At 35.7% G+C, this 15405-nt stretch overlaps 1 protein-coding gene and 1 non-coding gene across 3 annotated transcripts; one reads left to right on the plus strand and one right to left on the minus strand.

The window, feature by feature from the left end:
- The first annotated feature begins 218 nt into the window (after nt 1–218).
- On the plus strand, nt 219–15405 carry LOC120626576 (facilitated trehalose transporter Tret1-2 homolog). Of its 2 annotated transcripts, XM_039894130.1 has the most exons (8): nt 219–337; nt 458–616; nt 3382–3587; nt 5592–5903; nt 7938–8070; nt 11902–12110; nt 12347–12535; nt 15151–15405. In XM_039894130.1, the coding sequence occupies exons 2-8, from the start codon at nt 532–534 to the stop codon at nt 15382–15384; spliced, it is 1368 nt and encodes a 455-aa protein (XP_039750064.1). In that variant the 5' UTR covers nt 219–337; nt 458–531; the 3' UTR covers nt 15385–15405. The 2 variants fall into 2 exon arrangements, with proteins under 2 accessions (XP_039750064.1, XP_039750072.1); XM_039894138.1 differs by having other exon boundaries at nt 219–616.
- On the minus strand, nt 7425–7497 carry Trnar-ucg. Its single transcript has one exon. It is a non-coding gene; the product is annotated as a tRNA-Arg (tRNA).

The following is a 15405-nucleotide window of genomic DNA, read 5'->3' on the forward strand; positions in this document are numbered from 1 at the left end:
GTAGTATATTTATTTATTTATGTATTCCAGACAATCTGCTTAAAAAATAAACAAGAATTAAGAAGCGAAATTTTGTTTATAGATCACTTGTAGCAGAAGATTAAATACAGCCAGTTTTGAGCTAATATTTATTGGCGTGAATGAGGCATCGCACGTTTCGAGTACAGTCTTGATAAAGGCACATTGCCATCCTATTGACTCAAACGCGCTGGCAATCAGCTTCCAGTTTCACGTCTGTTTATACATAATCATCGCGCAATAATCGGCTTAAATTTACAATAATTACAGTTGCTATTATCGCGGAGTCTCAGCATCTTATTCACAATTAATTTACAGAGTAAATTCCATGACAAATATCGCGCTATTATCTTGTTTCAGTTACATCCAAGTTTATGCTCTGTTTTGTTATTATTATAATTTATATTCCAATAACCGTGGATTCGTTTGTTTGTTTTAGTGTAAGTATATACTCGTAAGGCAGTGTGGAAACGGCAGTGTCTTTTGCGTGTTGTATGACTGTCTGCTTTAGCAATGGTGTTTACAATAACTAATAACGTGAACATTACAGAAGAAAATCGAGGTTGTGCCATAAAACAGTATGCGTTATCTTTTATAGGTATGTCATTTCTTTTTTTTACTCATGGTGATTAAAAACGTGTTTTGTTTATGATACCTGCAAAATGTAGGTTACCTATTGTTATTTCATTTACTTTTCGATCCGAATTTAAATGAAGAAAGCAAATCATAATAATACTCACAAATAGGTCTTATATAAAAACATTATCCATCGGCAGAACTGCTCCACTCTTCCACTGACGGAGGTTCCTTCTTCTGGTAATACTTTCAGTGGCGGAGCTCAACGTTAGTATTAGTTATTTAGACTACTCGCATAGTACTCCATAGTAGGTACTCGCATACTAGTATGCTTAATGTTTTGTTAACGGTTTCACTAACCGCAGCATAAATAATTTTGTAATAACTTTTGTGTTTAGCGGGCAAGTAAAGATGGGTTTCTTAAAATTGTTCCATCAGCAGTTTGTGAGAGTCAACCCTAAACTGTAATACGTGTGCCTACTGTCGGCCTAGTCTTACCTTTCGAGGGGTATAAGTTAAATCTGTGTCACGTACTTCTTTACGGAGATATTGCGTTTTAAGCAATTAAATATCACTTACTTCATCAGTGGAGGAAAACATCGCGAGGAAACATGGCATGCCGGAGAATTCTTCATAATGTTCTTAAAAGTTTGTAGAGTTCACCAATCCGCACTGGGCTAGCGTGATGAACTACGGTCTACCGCGCCCTGTAGTAGGCTGTTAATTCGTATTAGCATTATCAAAAGTTAAAGGTTAAGAATTCAATACAAGCTCTGAGAGGTTCATGTACATGGTATATCGGCACCGGTATGTGGTCGACAGCCCATGGCTATGTGAGAAGAGGTCGATTCCGTTTCCAATACACACAAGTAAAATCTAAGACGCATTTCCGGCTTTCCGTTTTTCGAACCACCTATATGAGTACATTCAAATCTAGTATGCATCTTCTAGGCGAGCGCACTAATTCAATTTACTTCCATGCCATTTGTAATTGCAGCTTGGTTTTTTATTAATAAAAAGTAAAGCAGCTGCGACCAATTTTCTATTTAACATCGTACTGTTAAGTCAGGTCCATATATGTATCATTATCCGATCCGAATACCGTAGAAGCTTCGCTTCCCCTTGTGGACCCTTTTTTCGGTACCACATTATTAATGTCCAGTTCTGTAACATCTCTTCTTTGATGATTAAAAAAAAACCGGCTCGACATAGACAGGGCTGTATTTCGTATCAAGTCATCAACCTTCCACCTTCCTTGGGCAAACAATAAATGGACCCGGCTGCAGAGTAGGCTAGTAGCCAAGGTATCATAGTAAAGTTTGGGCGAAGTAAGTCTATATACTATTTATTCCATTTCATCGATTAGCCAGGGTACTCGTGTCGTACCTTTCTGGGTTTAAATTTTTGTTAGTGGGAAACCAACGCCTGTTAACAGAACAAAACTTCGCAAGGCATACAAGGAACACGTCCTTCAAAGCTCTGCCTTTTGTCCATAAACCTGAGGCTTAGGTGTTAAGTGGCAGCAGTAATAAGCATGGTAGTAATACGTCATCGGAGGAGCTCAGCCAAATAGTTCTATAACTGCTAAAATGTTGTAACTCCAGAATAGTTCGTAGACGTCCGCCAACGTTGTTCCTTTGTCTAGATTCTCTTAAACCAAGTAGTTTATCATAACGCACGATCAAATAAGTACCTAATATAACAGTAACTGTCTTGTTAGACGTCACGAAGATAGATGCAAATAAATTCGATTTCATATCATTACTTGAGGTTGACAATTTTGTCTTTTAGGTTACTTGTTTATGAAATTAATAGCTGTGCTTCGCGGTGTTAGCCGCGGTGAGTAAAATCTTATTTCGAGAAAGTTTGCTAAAGATAATCTAGTTATAGCACATCGACGAAAAATTCTGTTTTTCACAAATCGTGCGGGTCCAATGGGTTTTTCCGGGGCAAGGGAAGTTTGTTTAGAGTTCATACACACTTATAGACGAACTTTCCGATTTTCGTTAAAATACACCTACAGTATTTCTTTAAGCTACTACTGAATAGTAACTATGGAACGCTTGTAAAATTCTCCTTGATATAAAAGCATAGATAATATATAACTCTGTAAGCCAACTAAAAATCTAAGAATGGACGTAACAAAGTTCAGTATTTGTGCATTTGAAATTATACTTTAACGTGACGGCCTGAAGTACAAACTTATTTGATGTCTGCCCGATTTTCATTTCACATGACAGTGAAATGCGTCCAATAGCGTCAATTTAAAAATATCAACTCGTTCTAGTTACACTTTAATATTCCAGATGGAATGGTAAAGTGATTTTATTTGAAGCAAATAACACAATTATTTCTAACTTAAATATAAAGATACTTGGGTACCTCAGTATCCTTAGGTATATGTACACTTCTTAGTATCACCGAAAATAAAATATAATTCAGGAATAAATGTAAATCAGTTGAGTTATGAGTATATTACGTAGATGGACGATTTTAATTTTGACCCAGTCATTTGTTTTTTTTATTACTCCTACTTAGGTATACCACCAGAGGCAGAGCTCATGCAACATTGATCATTGTAAATGTGGCCTACATATTTCAATAGCGTCGCTTAAAGTATTATTATTTTAAAACGACGATTTTATATGACAAACTTTGACGTCCCCAAAAATAAACATTTTAATTCCAAAACCAGAGCTTTACCAGTATTAAAAGAATATCGCTTTAAGCGATGGCAGTAAGTATCTGTAATGTTGTTTTATTATTTTAGTGAGTTTTTTATTTCAGTGAGTCTGCCGTTCTTTACACATGGCGTGGAAAGCCTTAACCTTACGATCACAAGCCACTCTGGTCATTTTGCTACACCCGAAGTTGTGCCTTGGACGACATTGGGTCTCATACTCGGATCTATCATCAGTGCAATGATTTATAGCTATGCTGTTGATACGTGGGGCAGAAAGTTCGGCATTTACGTGGTAGTACTGTTGCAAGGGGTAAGCTATAATAGTACGAATATTATAAAACATCAAAAGATTGTAATGATGTATAGATGTTTAGCAGTGCCGGATTAACCACGTAGTTACTACTACGGGCCCCACGCGAAAGGGGGCCCCGCATATTTAATACCGCTCATCTCTGCCTGACTGACTGACTGATAGACAAGCACGCGAACACGCACACATCGCCTATAGTAATTTACTACACTATTAATTACCCACAAAATTGTAACCTATAGATAGCATATACGTATTATATTTAAGATACGCATTTAAGATACGTGTTGAGTATTGAATTGTATTTCTACGACTTGGTGCCCACAGCAGATCAAGGGCTCTTTTAAAGAATTTGCTAAGGGCCCTGCGCTTTCTTAATCAGGCACTGATGTTTGGTACTCTTACATAAGGCTCTTCGCATACTGTCCATTTATAATTTTTTTGTAGTTACAATTAACGGATCAAGCAAATGTCCCACCACCATGGTAATGGAAAGCATCGACTTTTTAAAAAAATAGTGGTTATTATAGATCTTCAGATGCCGCAAACCCTTATCGTAGCAGCGTGATGGGTTAATGCTTTAATTCCGACTCTCTAAGGAAGGGGAGGCCTGTGCCCCGTGGAGGGCACTACCTGGCAGCGGGATTTATCCTCCAAATTTTGAGTCTTCATGCCATTTGAGCCACTTACTAAAGTATTCCATTTAGAGTTGAGGATCTCTAAAAAAGATTAAACAGCAAAATAATAATATTAAGAGAAGATAATAAAGCAAATATTACACACATGCCATGGAAAAGTCACATCATCATTTAGTCACGTATGAGATTACTAAATTATGTAAATAGTATTTTTTTTTCATTTCAGCTCTTTGTTTTATGTTATCTGTATTAGTAGGTGGCATTATCCACTACCGTTTAGTTTGTAGTTACTGTTGTTTTTAACTAACTGTTTCTTATTAGGTACTATTTTGTTTTAATATGTACTTAACTGATAAAGTAACAGTGAGAATATTATTTCGAGAATTACCTACTATATAATTTGACATATACTTAGCCTGTGTCACAGAAAATATATACCTTTTCTTAACATCGTTAAATTATTGTATCATCATCATTATTAACCAGTTGCCGGTCCATTATAATGGACTCCTCTCAAAACAAGAACGGGTTTGACCGTAGTCTACTATGTCGGCCAAGTTTTTTTCCCAAATTGTTTCTGCCGGGTAAAGAAAATTGAACCTATAGTCGCAAGCCCATCGGTCTCTCAACTACCCTAGGGAGGTCGTTATATTTAATTCATATAAAAAAAGTTTGGAAAATCCAAAAGTGCACGCCTCATAATCTCATTTTTTTCACAATAAAATTGAATTTTTTTTAACTGAAACTTTCAATGCTCATTACAAATTTTTTTTTTCATATTAATTATTATTCATTTTTTGTTAACAAGACACGGGAATGTCATAATGATTGCACATTGAAAGTTACAATTAATATTAGCTAGAATAATTACATGGAAATTTAACGACAGTGAATTGAACGCTCATATTAACTAAGAAATTATGTCGTGTGTTACTTTAGATAATTAAAAAAAAACTATTCCGATACGATCATTTTTTCGAGCAATTTTGATGCCACATACACCCGTCGATACACGGACGTCCAGAAAAGATTATGTTTAATGTAATTATTTACTATGTTAAACAAAAAAAATTGTTATTGAAATGTATTTTGCCTGACAAATTATTTGACTTGATATTAGTGTACTCAAATTAACCTGTAAGTGCAATATAAATAACAAGAAATCAATTTCAGTTTCGAGAAAACTGCTTTTTTTGAAATGTCGAGAGTAGAGCACAACCTCAACGCTTCGCTTATGAGGCGTGCAAAAGACAAGGGCATTTTTTTATTGTCTGTGTTATTATGGCTATAATACCTGTTTTGTTGTTAATATCTGAGTTATTATTAATTTCTGTGCTTCTAACAATGTCTCTTTTGATTGTTACAGGCGTCATGCATACCACTTCTGATACCGCCGAACGATATAGCCTACATAATCCTTCACGTGTTATCGGGGATCTCAACGGCTGGTCTTTTCATATGCATACCAGTTTACGTGCGAGAAATAAGTGACGTCAAATGCCGTGGAGCAATGATGTCTTTGATGGTATTAATGACGACGGCGGGATATTTAGTGAGATTGGGGATGGATGTGGATAGTAGACTGTATTTGATAGCCGGTTTGGTTATGGCACAGTTTGTGTCCTTATTCATGATTGTAGAGTCACCAACCTATTTGGTTAAAGTTGGGAAATTTGAGGTAAGCTGAAAAGATTTATTGTTACCTGTATTTTAAGTTACTTAGGATGGCAGCACATTGGTTATAACTTAAGTATTCTTGTACGAAATATTATAAGGTCAATATAAAATGGGACGTCTATCAAACTCGTAAATTCGTTCCACTCTACACGTTTTATAATATTCTCAGAAAAAAGTCTGCCAGTTTTAAAATATTCTATATGCTGATTATGAGAAGCATTAGCTCGATATCACTTTGAAATAATGGAGTTTCAATACTAGAAACAGATAACCGTTGTCGCGCAGGTTGAGCTGCTTTGGGTTATTTTTTCATGTTAATTATTGACGGAACTAGCAGATAGCAGATTGACGGAACTAACTTACCATAAGGCTCATGTTAACCTGAAATTCGGATCTATATGTGTTGCTCATGAGACTCAGAAGTTTGAATGTGTGATAGAGAGATTAAGTGAGAGCGCAGCTTAAGGGATAGCTTTTTTGTAACTGAAGCTACCGTCGTCCCAAATGTGCGGCCAGTCTAACAGGCAAACAGTTATTTTCATGTTATATGTATACCCGGAGACGTTTAGTACTGGGCATGCCATATTGTAACATCTGTTGATTTGTCTTATTTCTGCTCAACATGCCGGTAGGGTTTCCCTTTTGTCCCGATCCCGTTCTGTCCTGATCCGATCTCCCTATTAATTTTTGATACAAGCTTATGAACCCTTAGCGGTTTAGATGTGATGTTTGTAAAGCTTTGCTGTATTTATATATTTTCGAAATGAAAGAGTCAATGCGAGATCTCGTTTTACCTGTGCACGCATGTATGTTTAGTAAAACACGGATATATATAGCCTTCCTTTCCGAACATTTGAAACATTCATCGAATGGACATATTTGACTATAGGAGAATTGGATGTTTTATAGTATAAGATTCGAATTAAAAACTACTTTTCCCATAATTTTAGTGATGTTTTATTAAGTAAAGTTATGTAGGTATATTTACAGAAATAAATCGCGTGTAGGTTGGCTAAAAACCCTGGCCAGGTTGCGATGAAGTAAAAGATTAGTTAGTTCGTCCCTAAGCAAGCACCTCTTACTTTCTAACGTCTAAGCTACGTCCATTTTAAGCAATTACATATCACTTGCTTTTAACGGTGAAGGAAAACATCGTGAGGAAACCTGCACGTCTAGAAAATCTTCATAATTGTTCCCCATTCTCAAAAGCAAGTTGAGTCCGCCGATCCGCACTTGGCAGCCTGGTGGACTAAGGCCTATTCCCTTCCCGTAATTACAGTCAACGTTAACAACCCTAATAGGTTGTTAGGGATGACTGGGATAAATCAATATTCCTGTAATCTAATTAATACTATAATTAACGATCTAACTTATACATGACTCGTTTTATATTAGACGTTTTCTTTATCATGCAAAAAATAGTTATTTAGAATATGTAAGCATAGTAAAAAAAAATTGCACATAACATTAGTTTTACCAAGTCTACGTCATTATACAAATAAAAAAACATAAATGAATTGGTCGACCGTGACAGGACTCGAACCTGCAATCTTCGGATCCGAAGTCCGACGCCTTATCCATTAGGCCACACGGTCACTTACAAGTTGCGGTGAATTTATGAAAAGCTAAATAAAAATGTATTCCTACAAAGCAGATTTTATACCTCTCTTTTCTATAAAATGTTTCGCTCGTTAGGTAAATATTAGTAAAATTACTGAACCATGTTAACAAGCATTACTTAAAACTATAAAGACTCGGATTCTGATCGCACTAATGAAACTAATGGATATTTTTGATAATGGAAACCAGTACTACAAAATAAAGCGTCAGAATTTAAAGTATTTTGTATAATAAATAAAATACGCGATTTTTAAAGTACAATTTATCATTTAATCTATTATTGAAAATTTTACCTATTACTACTATAGGCTTGTACTTAATGTACATATAGTTGCATACGGATACAGTTGAAAAAATAATAAGATTTCAATTATATACCTTAATATAACTACTTTCTTATTTTATTTTTTCCCAGGCAGCAAAAAAATGTTTGGGCAAGTTGAAATGCCTATCCGCAAACGATACTCATATAGTCAACCAAATATTACTACTGAAAGAAGAGAGTGAACGTGCCAAGCCAAATGGAGCTTTACGGTTTTATCAGATATGTAAGTTATTTCATCCAGAGATTTTTGGTATAATGCTTGATTTCAGAAGATGATTTATTCATAGATAGGCTCCTAAAAGCTCTTTTGAATCAAAGTCAGACACTTTGAGATAAGTCAGTGAAACGTTACCGTACATAAAAGAAACAGAAAGATTTGATAGTCATTTGTGTCTTGCAGCGGAATTTTGGTTAATGGTTACCTCGTACCTTTAGGGCGTTATACCTAATTGGTCAAGACAATAGTTTATTGTATATGAGTTTATGTAACCATAAAATGATATTGTGAAAATCCGATATGAATGATTAAAAAACTACCACCATAAGGGCTTTCGTAGGTGTCCGTTTTTCACCGTACAATCGGACACCGGATACACAGAAATATATATATAGGCTCCAATTAACCTACGTTTTGCTAACACGTACCCGCAGTGCGAAATACACTATTCTGACGAAGAAAGTGTGTACACCCACTATCATGGTAAACTATTGGCTGGTTTTTTATTTTATTTTTTTTCGCACTCTAGTTTATTTACTAATATTATTAAATCGATAATGGATGTTTCTTTTCTAATTAAAATATAGTTAAGATTATAGTCTGGGCACTACAGCACGTAGGCTACTTTTATCCTGGAAAAATGTAGGAGTGATAGATTTGCCATTGTTTCTGCCAGACGTCCAATCATAGTCAATTTTTTTTTAGTATATCCTATTATGACGGTTCGTTGTCAGTTCGCATAAATTTCGTTTAAAACGTTTTGATCCCAATTTAATTTCGTGTTACATAGAGCGCAAAATTCAGTAAGCACAAGTTTTCAACGATGTTTGTCTGAATATACCTAACTATAAACATCGCTTCAGCACGAGGTGTTTACTCCTTGCATATGAAATGATGTGGCGATAATACAATTTTCCTGCTAAAGGAAATTTCGTTAAATTTTACATACCTCCATTTTGTACTTTGAAAAATATCTTATACCTATTTCCTTCCTGTGTCCATACATAGTATGTTAATATCCTATTGAGAGCCCAGACTAATACTTCATCATCATTTTCAACCCGTTACTGGATCAGGTCACAGGTCTCCTCTTTGAATGGTAGAGCCGTATTCCATCAAGCTGGCTAAGCGCGAATTGGTAACTTCACAGACCTTTGGGAACGTTATGGGGATCTCTCAGGAGTAAACCTTAGAAACACGATTATACATTGACTTTTTTACAGTGGAACGTCGACAGTCCTTTTAAATCTATCGGCTCTTAAGTATAATTTAATTAGTTATTCTTAGCAATAAGTTTACTACAAACTACGAAAGTACTAAAGAATTTAAAAAATGCAATTATTCGACCGCCGTGCCACGGCACCGCTTCGTTTGTACTCGATATAGGATGATTCTAAGTACCAAAGTGTAATTTGATTTTTTAATTATTTTTTTACCGTTTTACCGATTGATAATTTTTTGGTGTCGCTGTTATAAGGCGAATACCATGTATAGTTTAGACCCTCAACACTGCTCAAATATGAGAGTGGGAATCTATTTACTCCATTTTGGTAGGTACTGATAATTTTCCAGGAAACCAAGAATCAAAGCTAGAAACTTTTGATCCTTAATATAACGGTCTTACCAGACGAATAACAAAGTTACGACCAATAAGGCAGTTAGTGTATAAGAACCTTAAACACTACGTTCAACAAGAAAGTGTATTTGACAAAGTAGGTCGAGCTAAAGAGTTCCAATAACCTATAAAAGTGCTGCATAGAGAGTGCAATTTCAGTGAACTACAGCGAATTAACAATAGTACGCTTTCAGATTTTATCTGTGAATAGAACCAACTGAATCCGTTGTACTTATTGTATACAAAATTAAATGTAGGCAGTTTTTTTTATTCAATGTACTTGGGCCCTAAATATTGTACAGCGTGCAACTGGTAATCTCAATACAGGTATAAAAATGTAACTAATTTAAATCATGACATTTTAATACAATACTAGCGTACCTGGTGAAGATCATTATCTACACCCATGAACACCCAACAATAGAATATCATCATAGTAAATAAAAGCTGCATTTGACAGTTTGTCAGTTCAAAAATAGGAGTGCTCTGTTCGTCACCAAACTTTATAGGATTGCTCGCCAGGTCAATCCGGAGATTCCCTGAAAAACTTTCAGGGAATCTCTAGGGAAATGCAATCGGTCCAGCCGTTTCGGACACTATACGGAACATACCCACACACTTTATCTTTTATATATATAGATTGCATTTGAAGCTTGTAAGGATGCGTGAAGTTCTAAGCATCATTATTAAATAATATCAGACTAATTATTAGATTTTAGTGTCAGAGCGTTTTGCTGCGGCGAGGTACTTAGTGTATAACTGAATTAATTACTGTATCACTGCTAGGCAAGTTCTAAGCTCATCCCATGTAGAAGATAGGGATAATACAATGAGACCATGACTGCAATCCCACCCACTAACCCATATACCTATTCGGTTTCTATGGGCTACTCTGCGGGGCCTAGGGTAATTACTAGAATAAATCGAATAAAAACCAGCTGTGGGAAATATATACTGCTACAGGTAAAATAATACTTATAAAATATCATTTGACTTCCCAAAAGTGCCTTCTATACTCTTATTCGTATAGTTTTGATTTGCATATTGTCAGGTGTTGCTAGGGAAATAAGAGAAGTACTATCGCCATTTATTTCTGCCGCTAAGCAGCATTCTTAAGGGTATGATTGCCAGTGTAATTACAGCCACATAACGCTTAACAAGTTAACATGCCTCCAATTTTAATAAATAAATAAAAATCATTTATTTCGTTTCTTAAATAGTAAATGATACGTGTTGTGGAGACCTCCTAGTAAGCATCAAAATACCTGTCAGAAGGCCTCACTCTTCCATAGCATGGACAAGATAAAATTAAAATAAAACGATTTAATAGTGTGTCTTGGTGTAGATAGTGTGTTTATTTATGTGTGTGTGTGGGTGAGTGCGTGTGTGTGTTTGTTTGCGCGTGTGTGATGGACACAGGGCGGCATGTTGTAGAGGTGCTCCTTTCAGGCCCTGTGAAGTGTTACTCGGTTTAAAGGCGATGGTTTTTCTCAGCTTGAGGTGACCTGCTTGGTCCGTCAATGATTACTATAAAAAAATAACACAGACGGCTGTCACAGCTGTAGCTTTGATAGATTTGATAATAGCGTAGTGGTTAGAGCCTCGGCCTTTCGAGGTGACCGAGTGCTAGATTTTCGGAGATTTGTGCGCTAGTAATTTAAGAAATTTAAAATATGCTTTAACGGTGAAGGAAAACATCGTGAGGAAACATGCATGCCATGGGTTTATAATGATGATGACGATGAGACGACCGTTTCTTTGTTTTTGTTTCCCATTCACAGAGCCACAAGGCCGATTTTGGCGCTGTGAAGTGCTACGCTCATAATTCGAGTATCCAATAGAGTAATTTAAAAAAGTTTTACTAGTTAGTAGCGCTCAAAACTGGGACTATATTTTAGCTGTCATTTGCATAGGGTCATCTAGTACAGTACGATAATTAAAGAGATCATTGCTCTTATTTTATGACTAGAATATAACAACTACGCGTCGTTAATAGCAATGAATTTATTAGTTACTACAAACCACCTTTTGAGAAAGAAAATATTTATAAAAATAGTACGTACTACGTAGTAGGTAGTACTATGCTAAAAATAATTACCGACTACCCCAGTTTTTCGTAGGTATGAATGAGGTAGGTGGCCTCAGAAGTATGGCTCACTCAAGATCTGGCCTAGCTAAGTAGGTATTGTAAGACGTGAGGTGATAGAGCCCTTTTGTTTCAGTTAAAAATCAAATATGGCGCGACGAGATGAAAATAGGTGTTATGCTCTTCACCACAATAATATTAAGTGGATGCATTATTTTCTTCGATCAAGAGAAGATTTTGATACAATTAAAGACATCTACGGATCCTGATAGAATATTGGTGCCCATTTGTTTGTTCGTTGGAGCTTTTGTTTGCGTCATTCTAGTAAGGGTATTTGAGAGAAAAGTAAGTAAGTACTTGATATATTTCATACTTACTTTATAATGACCTTACATCATTTTTTGGATATCATAGAAAAATTGCTTGGCGAAGAGCGGAGTTTTTATCGCTTTAATGTATGCAGTCAAATCCTTTCGCAGACTCAGAGGATTGTCTACAAAAGATTGCTTCTATTCCTACATAATAAAATCGCCCTTGCACCCTCATCATACTTGATTTAAGACATTCTTACTTTGTTTCAGTATCTTCTAACCTTCGCTTTTTCGGTAATGGTTTTATCGATGGGTACGTTGGCAGTGTTCACGCAAGCTGATCTGACGGTGACGTCATTGAGATGGCTACCAATAGCAGCACTGGGAGTGCTAGTATTTGGGTATGGGGTCGCTTGGGGTCTGCCTACAGTTATTTTGGTGGATATGCTGAACTTGGAGGTAACTATTATTGATTTCCATTGTGGAAATGGGCGGTGAACGCTGAACATTAGGGTCCTAAGGTTAAAAGTGGAAAAGTACAATGTTGATAAATTCCCTAAGCCAAGGTGTGCAGAGGAAATAAATGAGTCACAGGGAGCCGCTGGATATAAACGGAACAAAACTGTAACATTTTGACTCCATGACCACAGAAATTCCAGCAGTGGACGTCCTATGGTCGAGTTGAATATTATAATGATTACTCATAGAAAGACTTTAATCCTAAGAGTAATCGCAAATTCAGTAAAAAATACACTTAAAGAAAAAAAAATCTTAGAACTTGCTATGTGTAGACTTGTATGATTTTTATAGGCATAATTTTAATATATTTAGTCGGTGTGAATAGGTTATAAGGTCTATTTCATACCGTTAGGTGATTGGGATGTCCCTTAACTTCTATACGTCTATTTTAAATTTTTCTATCCATTTTTTTTTTAAATGCAATGCAATGCTTTTCTAGCCCGGACGACAACTGCCGGGTCGTCTAGTTATTTGTTTTACAAGCACTTTTGTGCTTTTACTATTATTAAATCTATTTGATTAATAGTCGTGTCTCTTGCATATTCCCGAAGTTTTCTTGTAATCCATATTACTATCTATAGTTAAAATAAAAACTCTATGCGGAAGAGTGTCTGTTTATTTGTTTTCTATGTTCGGCTCACTAATTTAACTGATCTATATACATCCTGGAGATGGACAAAGGAAAATATTTATCATGGAAAAGCCGCTGGTAAAAGTAACCCGCGCGATTTAAAATAGCATTTGTTAACGATGCCTGGTTTGACCGCTTAACTTATCCCAGTGAAATTCTATCTGGAAATAGTTTACAACCTGGAGACGGTCATAAGATAAATTTATTCCAGATTTATTCATTAGAGTTCCAGCCGAATTAAAAATATATAAATGGTACGACAATGAACACATCGCCATCAATCCCCAAATAATATTTTTATGAATACTATACATAAAAAATATACAGATGCACACCCAGACACTGATACATGTATATCATGAATATAACAAAAATATGAATGTTCAGCACACATACAATCCAGTTGTCCCACAGGAATCGAACCCACAGGCAGGCACTAAGAAAGCAGGGTCGCTGCCCACTGCGCCAATAGCCGTCAAAATTTTCTTTTGGTAAAGAAATGGTTAGAATCGGTTCAATACTTTTGGAGCCTATTCGATACAAACAAACAAATTAACAAAAAATCTTTCCTTTTAATAATTTAAGTATAGATAATTTGATGTTAAAGTTTTCAACCCATTATTAATATGAAAGATTTCCTTCGATTTCATAAGGATCCCATCATCGGTGGAAGAAGTCGCAGGCAATAGCTATTCGAGCTAGCTATCCTTAATAAACACAAGGTTAGGTATTATAGGCCACATAAACCACATCGCTCAATTATGACGCCCAAACACCCGGTTCCCGAAACTACCTCGTTAGAAAGCTATCTTCCGTGAAGAGAACGGTGAAACGCCTACGTTGTACTTATATTACATCGATCCCTACGCCTACGGTGCCAACATAACTGATGTCATATCATTAGAAGTTAGCACAAGATTAGATTTCAATAGCTGTCTTTCCTAACTTACTTTCCCAATTTGAAGTTATAAATTGCGAAAGTATAAATAAAATTATTAATAAATAACTAAATATACTACGACAATACACACATCTAATATTTGACGGCCAACTGGCGCAGAGGGCAGCGATCCTGTTTTCTGAGTCCTAGGCCGTGGGTTCGATTCCACTGGAAAATGTTTGGTTGATGAACATTATTGTTTTTCAGTGTCTGGGTGTTTATCTGTATATTATTAATATTTATGTGGGCTATATTCATAAAAATATTCAATAGCTATCTTAGTACCCATAACACAAGCTACGCTTACTTTGCGTCTAGATGGCGATGTGTGTATTGTCGTAGTATATGTATTTATTATTTATGCATTCAAATAAATAAACATACTAAGACAATACATACATCGCCATCTAGCTCGAAAGTAAACGTAGCTTGTGTTATGGGTACTAAGATGACTGATGAATATATTGATGAATAATATAAATAAATAGTTATAAAATACAGATAAACACCCAGACACTGTAGGTATCGAACCCAGGGCTTTGCACTCTGAAAGCAGGGTCGCTGCCCGCTGAGCTAATCGGCCGTCCAAACTTCGTCCGTACTTACCATTAGGTGGGCCATCTGCTTGGGGGGTTCGTAGGGTAGTGTAGGTTTATAGGGTAAGGGTATTCCTGTCGAAAATCTGATGAAAATGAGGAACCCCATGATGGAGTTTAGGAATAAAATAATTACGGGCTTCGTAGGTTTATGTGGCGGACTACAAATACAAAAGGCCCAACAACCTCAACAATGTATACTTTGGACTAATGTTGTATCTATGTATCGTGTTACATCCATAATCTTTCAATAAAAATAATGGCCAAAAATCATTAAAAAAAATATATGTAGTCAGTGTAAATTTTGGACAAATCGTAGAACAACATTTTAATTAACTAGGTTAATCCATTTTACTTTTGTTTATTTTATACTCTTTTTTTTTTACAGATCCGGACAAGAGTGTTAGGTGCTATTTACACATATTCTCAAATCTTAAGGCTTGCTCACGTGTACACGTTCAAATACATCGAAGATTACATGGGTATATACACTTTGCTATATATATTTGCCTGCATCAACTTGTTCGGAGCTGTGTATACGATTTCCAATATACCCGATATAAAGGGCAAAAGCGTTAAACAAATAGAAAGGCAATTGAAAAAGATTCCTATTATAAAATGAATGAAATTAATTTTATTTACA

This window comes from Pararge aegeria, chromosome 1 (genome assembly GCF_905163445.1).
Source record: "Pararge aegeria chromosome 1, ilParAegt1.1, whole genome shotgun sequence".
NCBI classification, from domain to species: domain Eukaryota; kingdom Metazoa; phylum Arthropoda; class Insecta; order Lepidoptera; family Nymphalidae; genus Pararge; species Pararge aegeria.

Coding starts and splice junctions, on each gene's coding strand:
- LOC120626576 (XM_039894138.1), top strand. CDS start 532: ATGGTGTTTACAATAACTAATAACGTGAACATTACAGAAGAAAATCGA. Junction 617..3,381: donor GTATGCGTTATCTTTTATAG/GTATGTCATTTC, acceptor TTTTTATTTCAG/TGAGTCTGCCGTTCTTTACA. Junction 8,071..11,901: donor TTTACGGTTTTATCAGATAT/GTAAGTTATTTC, acceptor CTTTTGTTTCAG/TTAAAAATCAAATATGGCGC.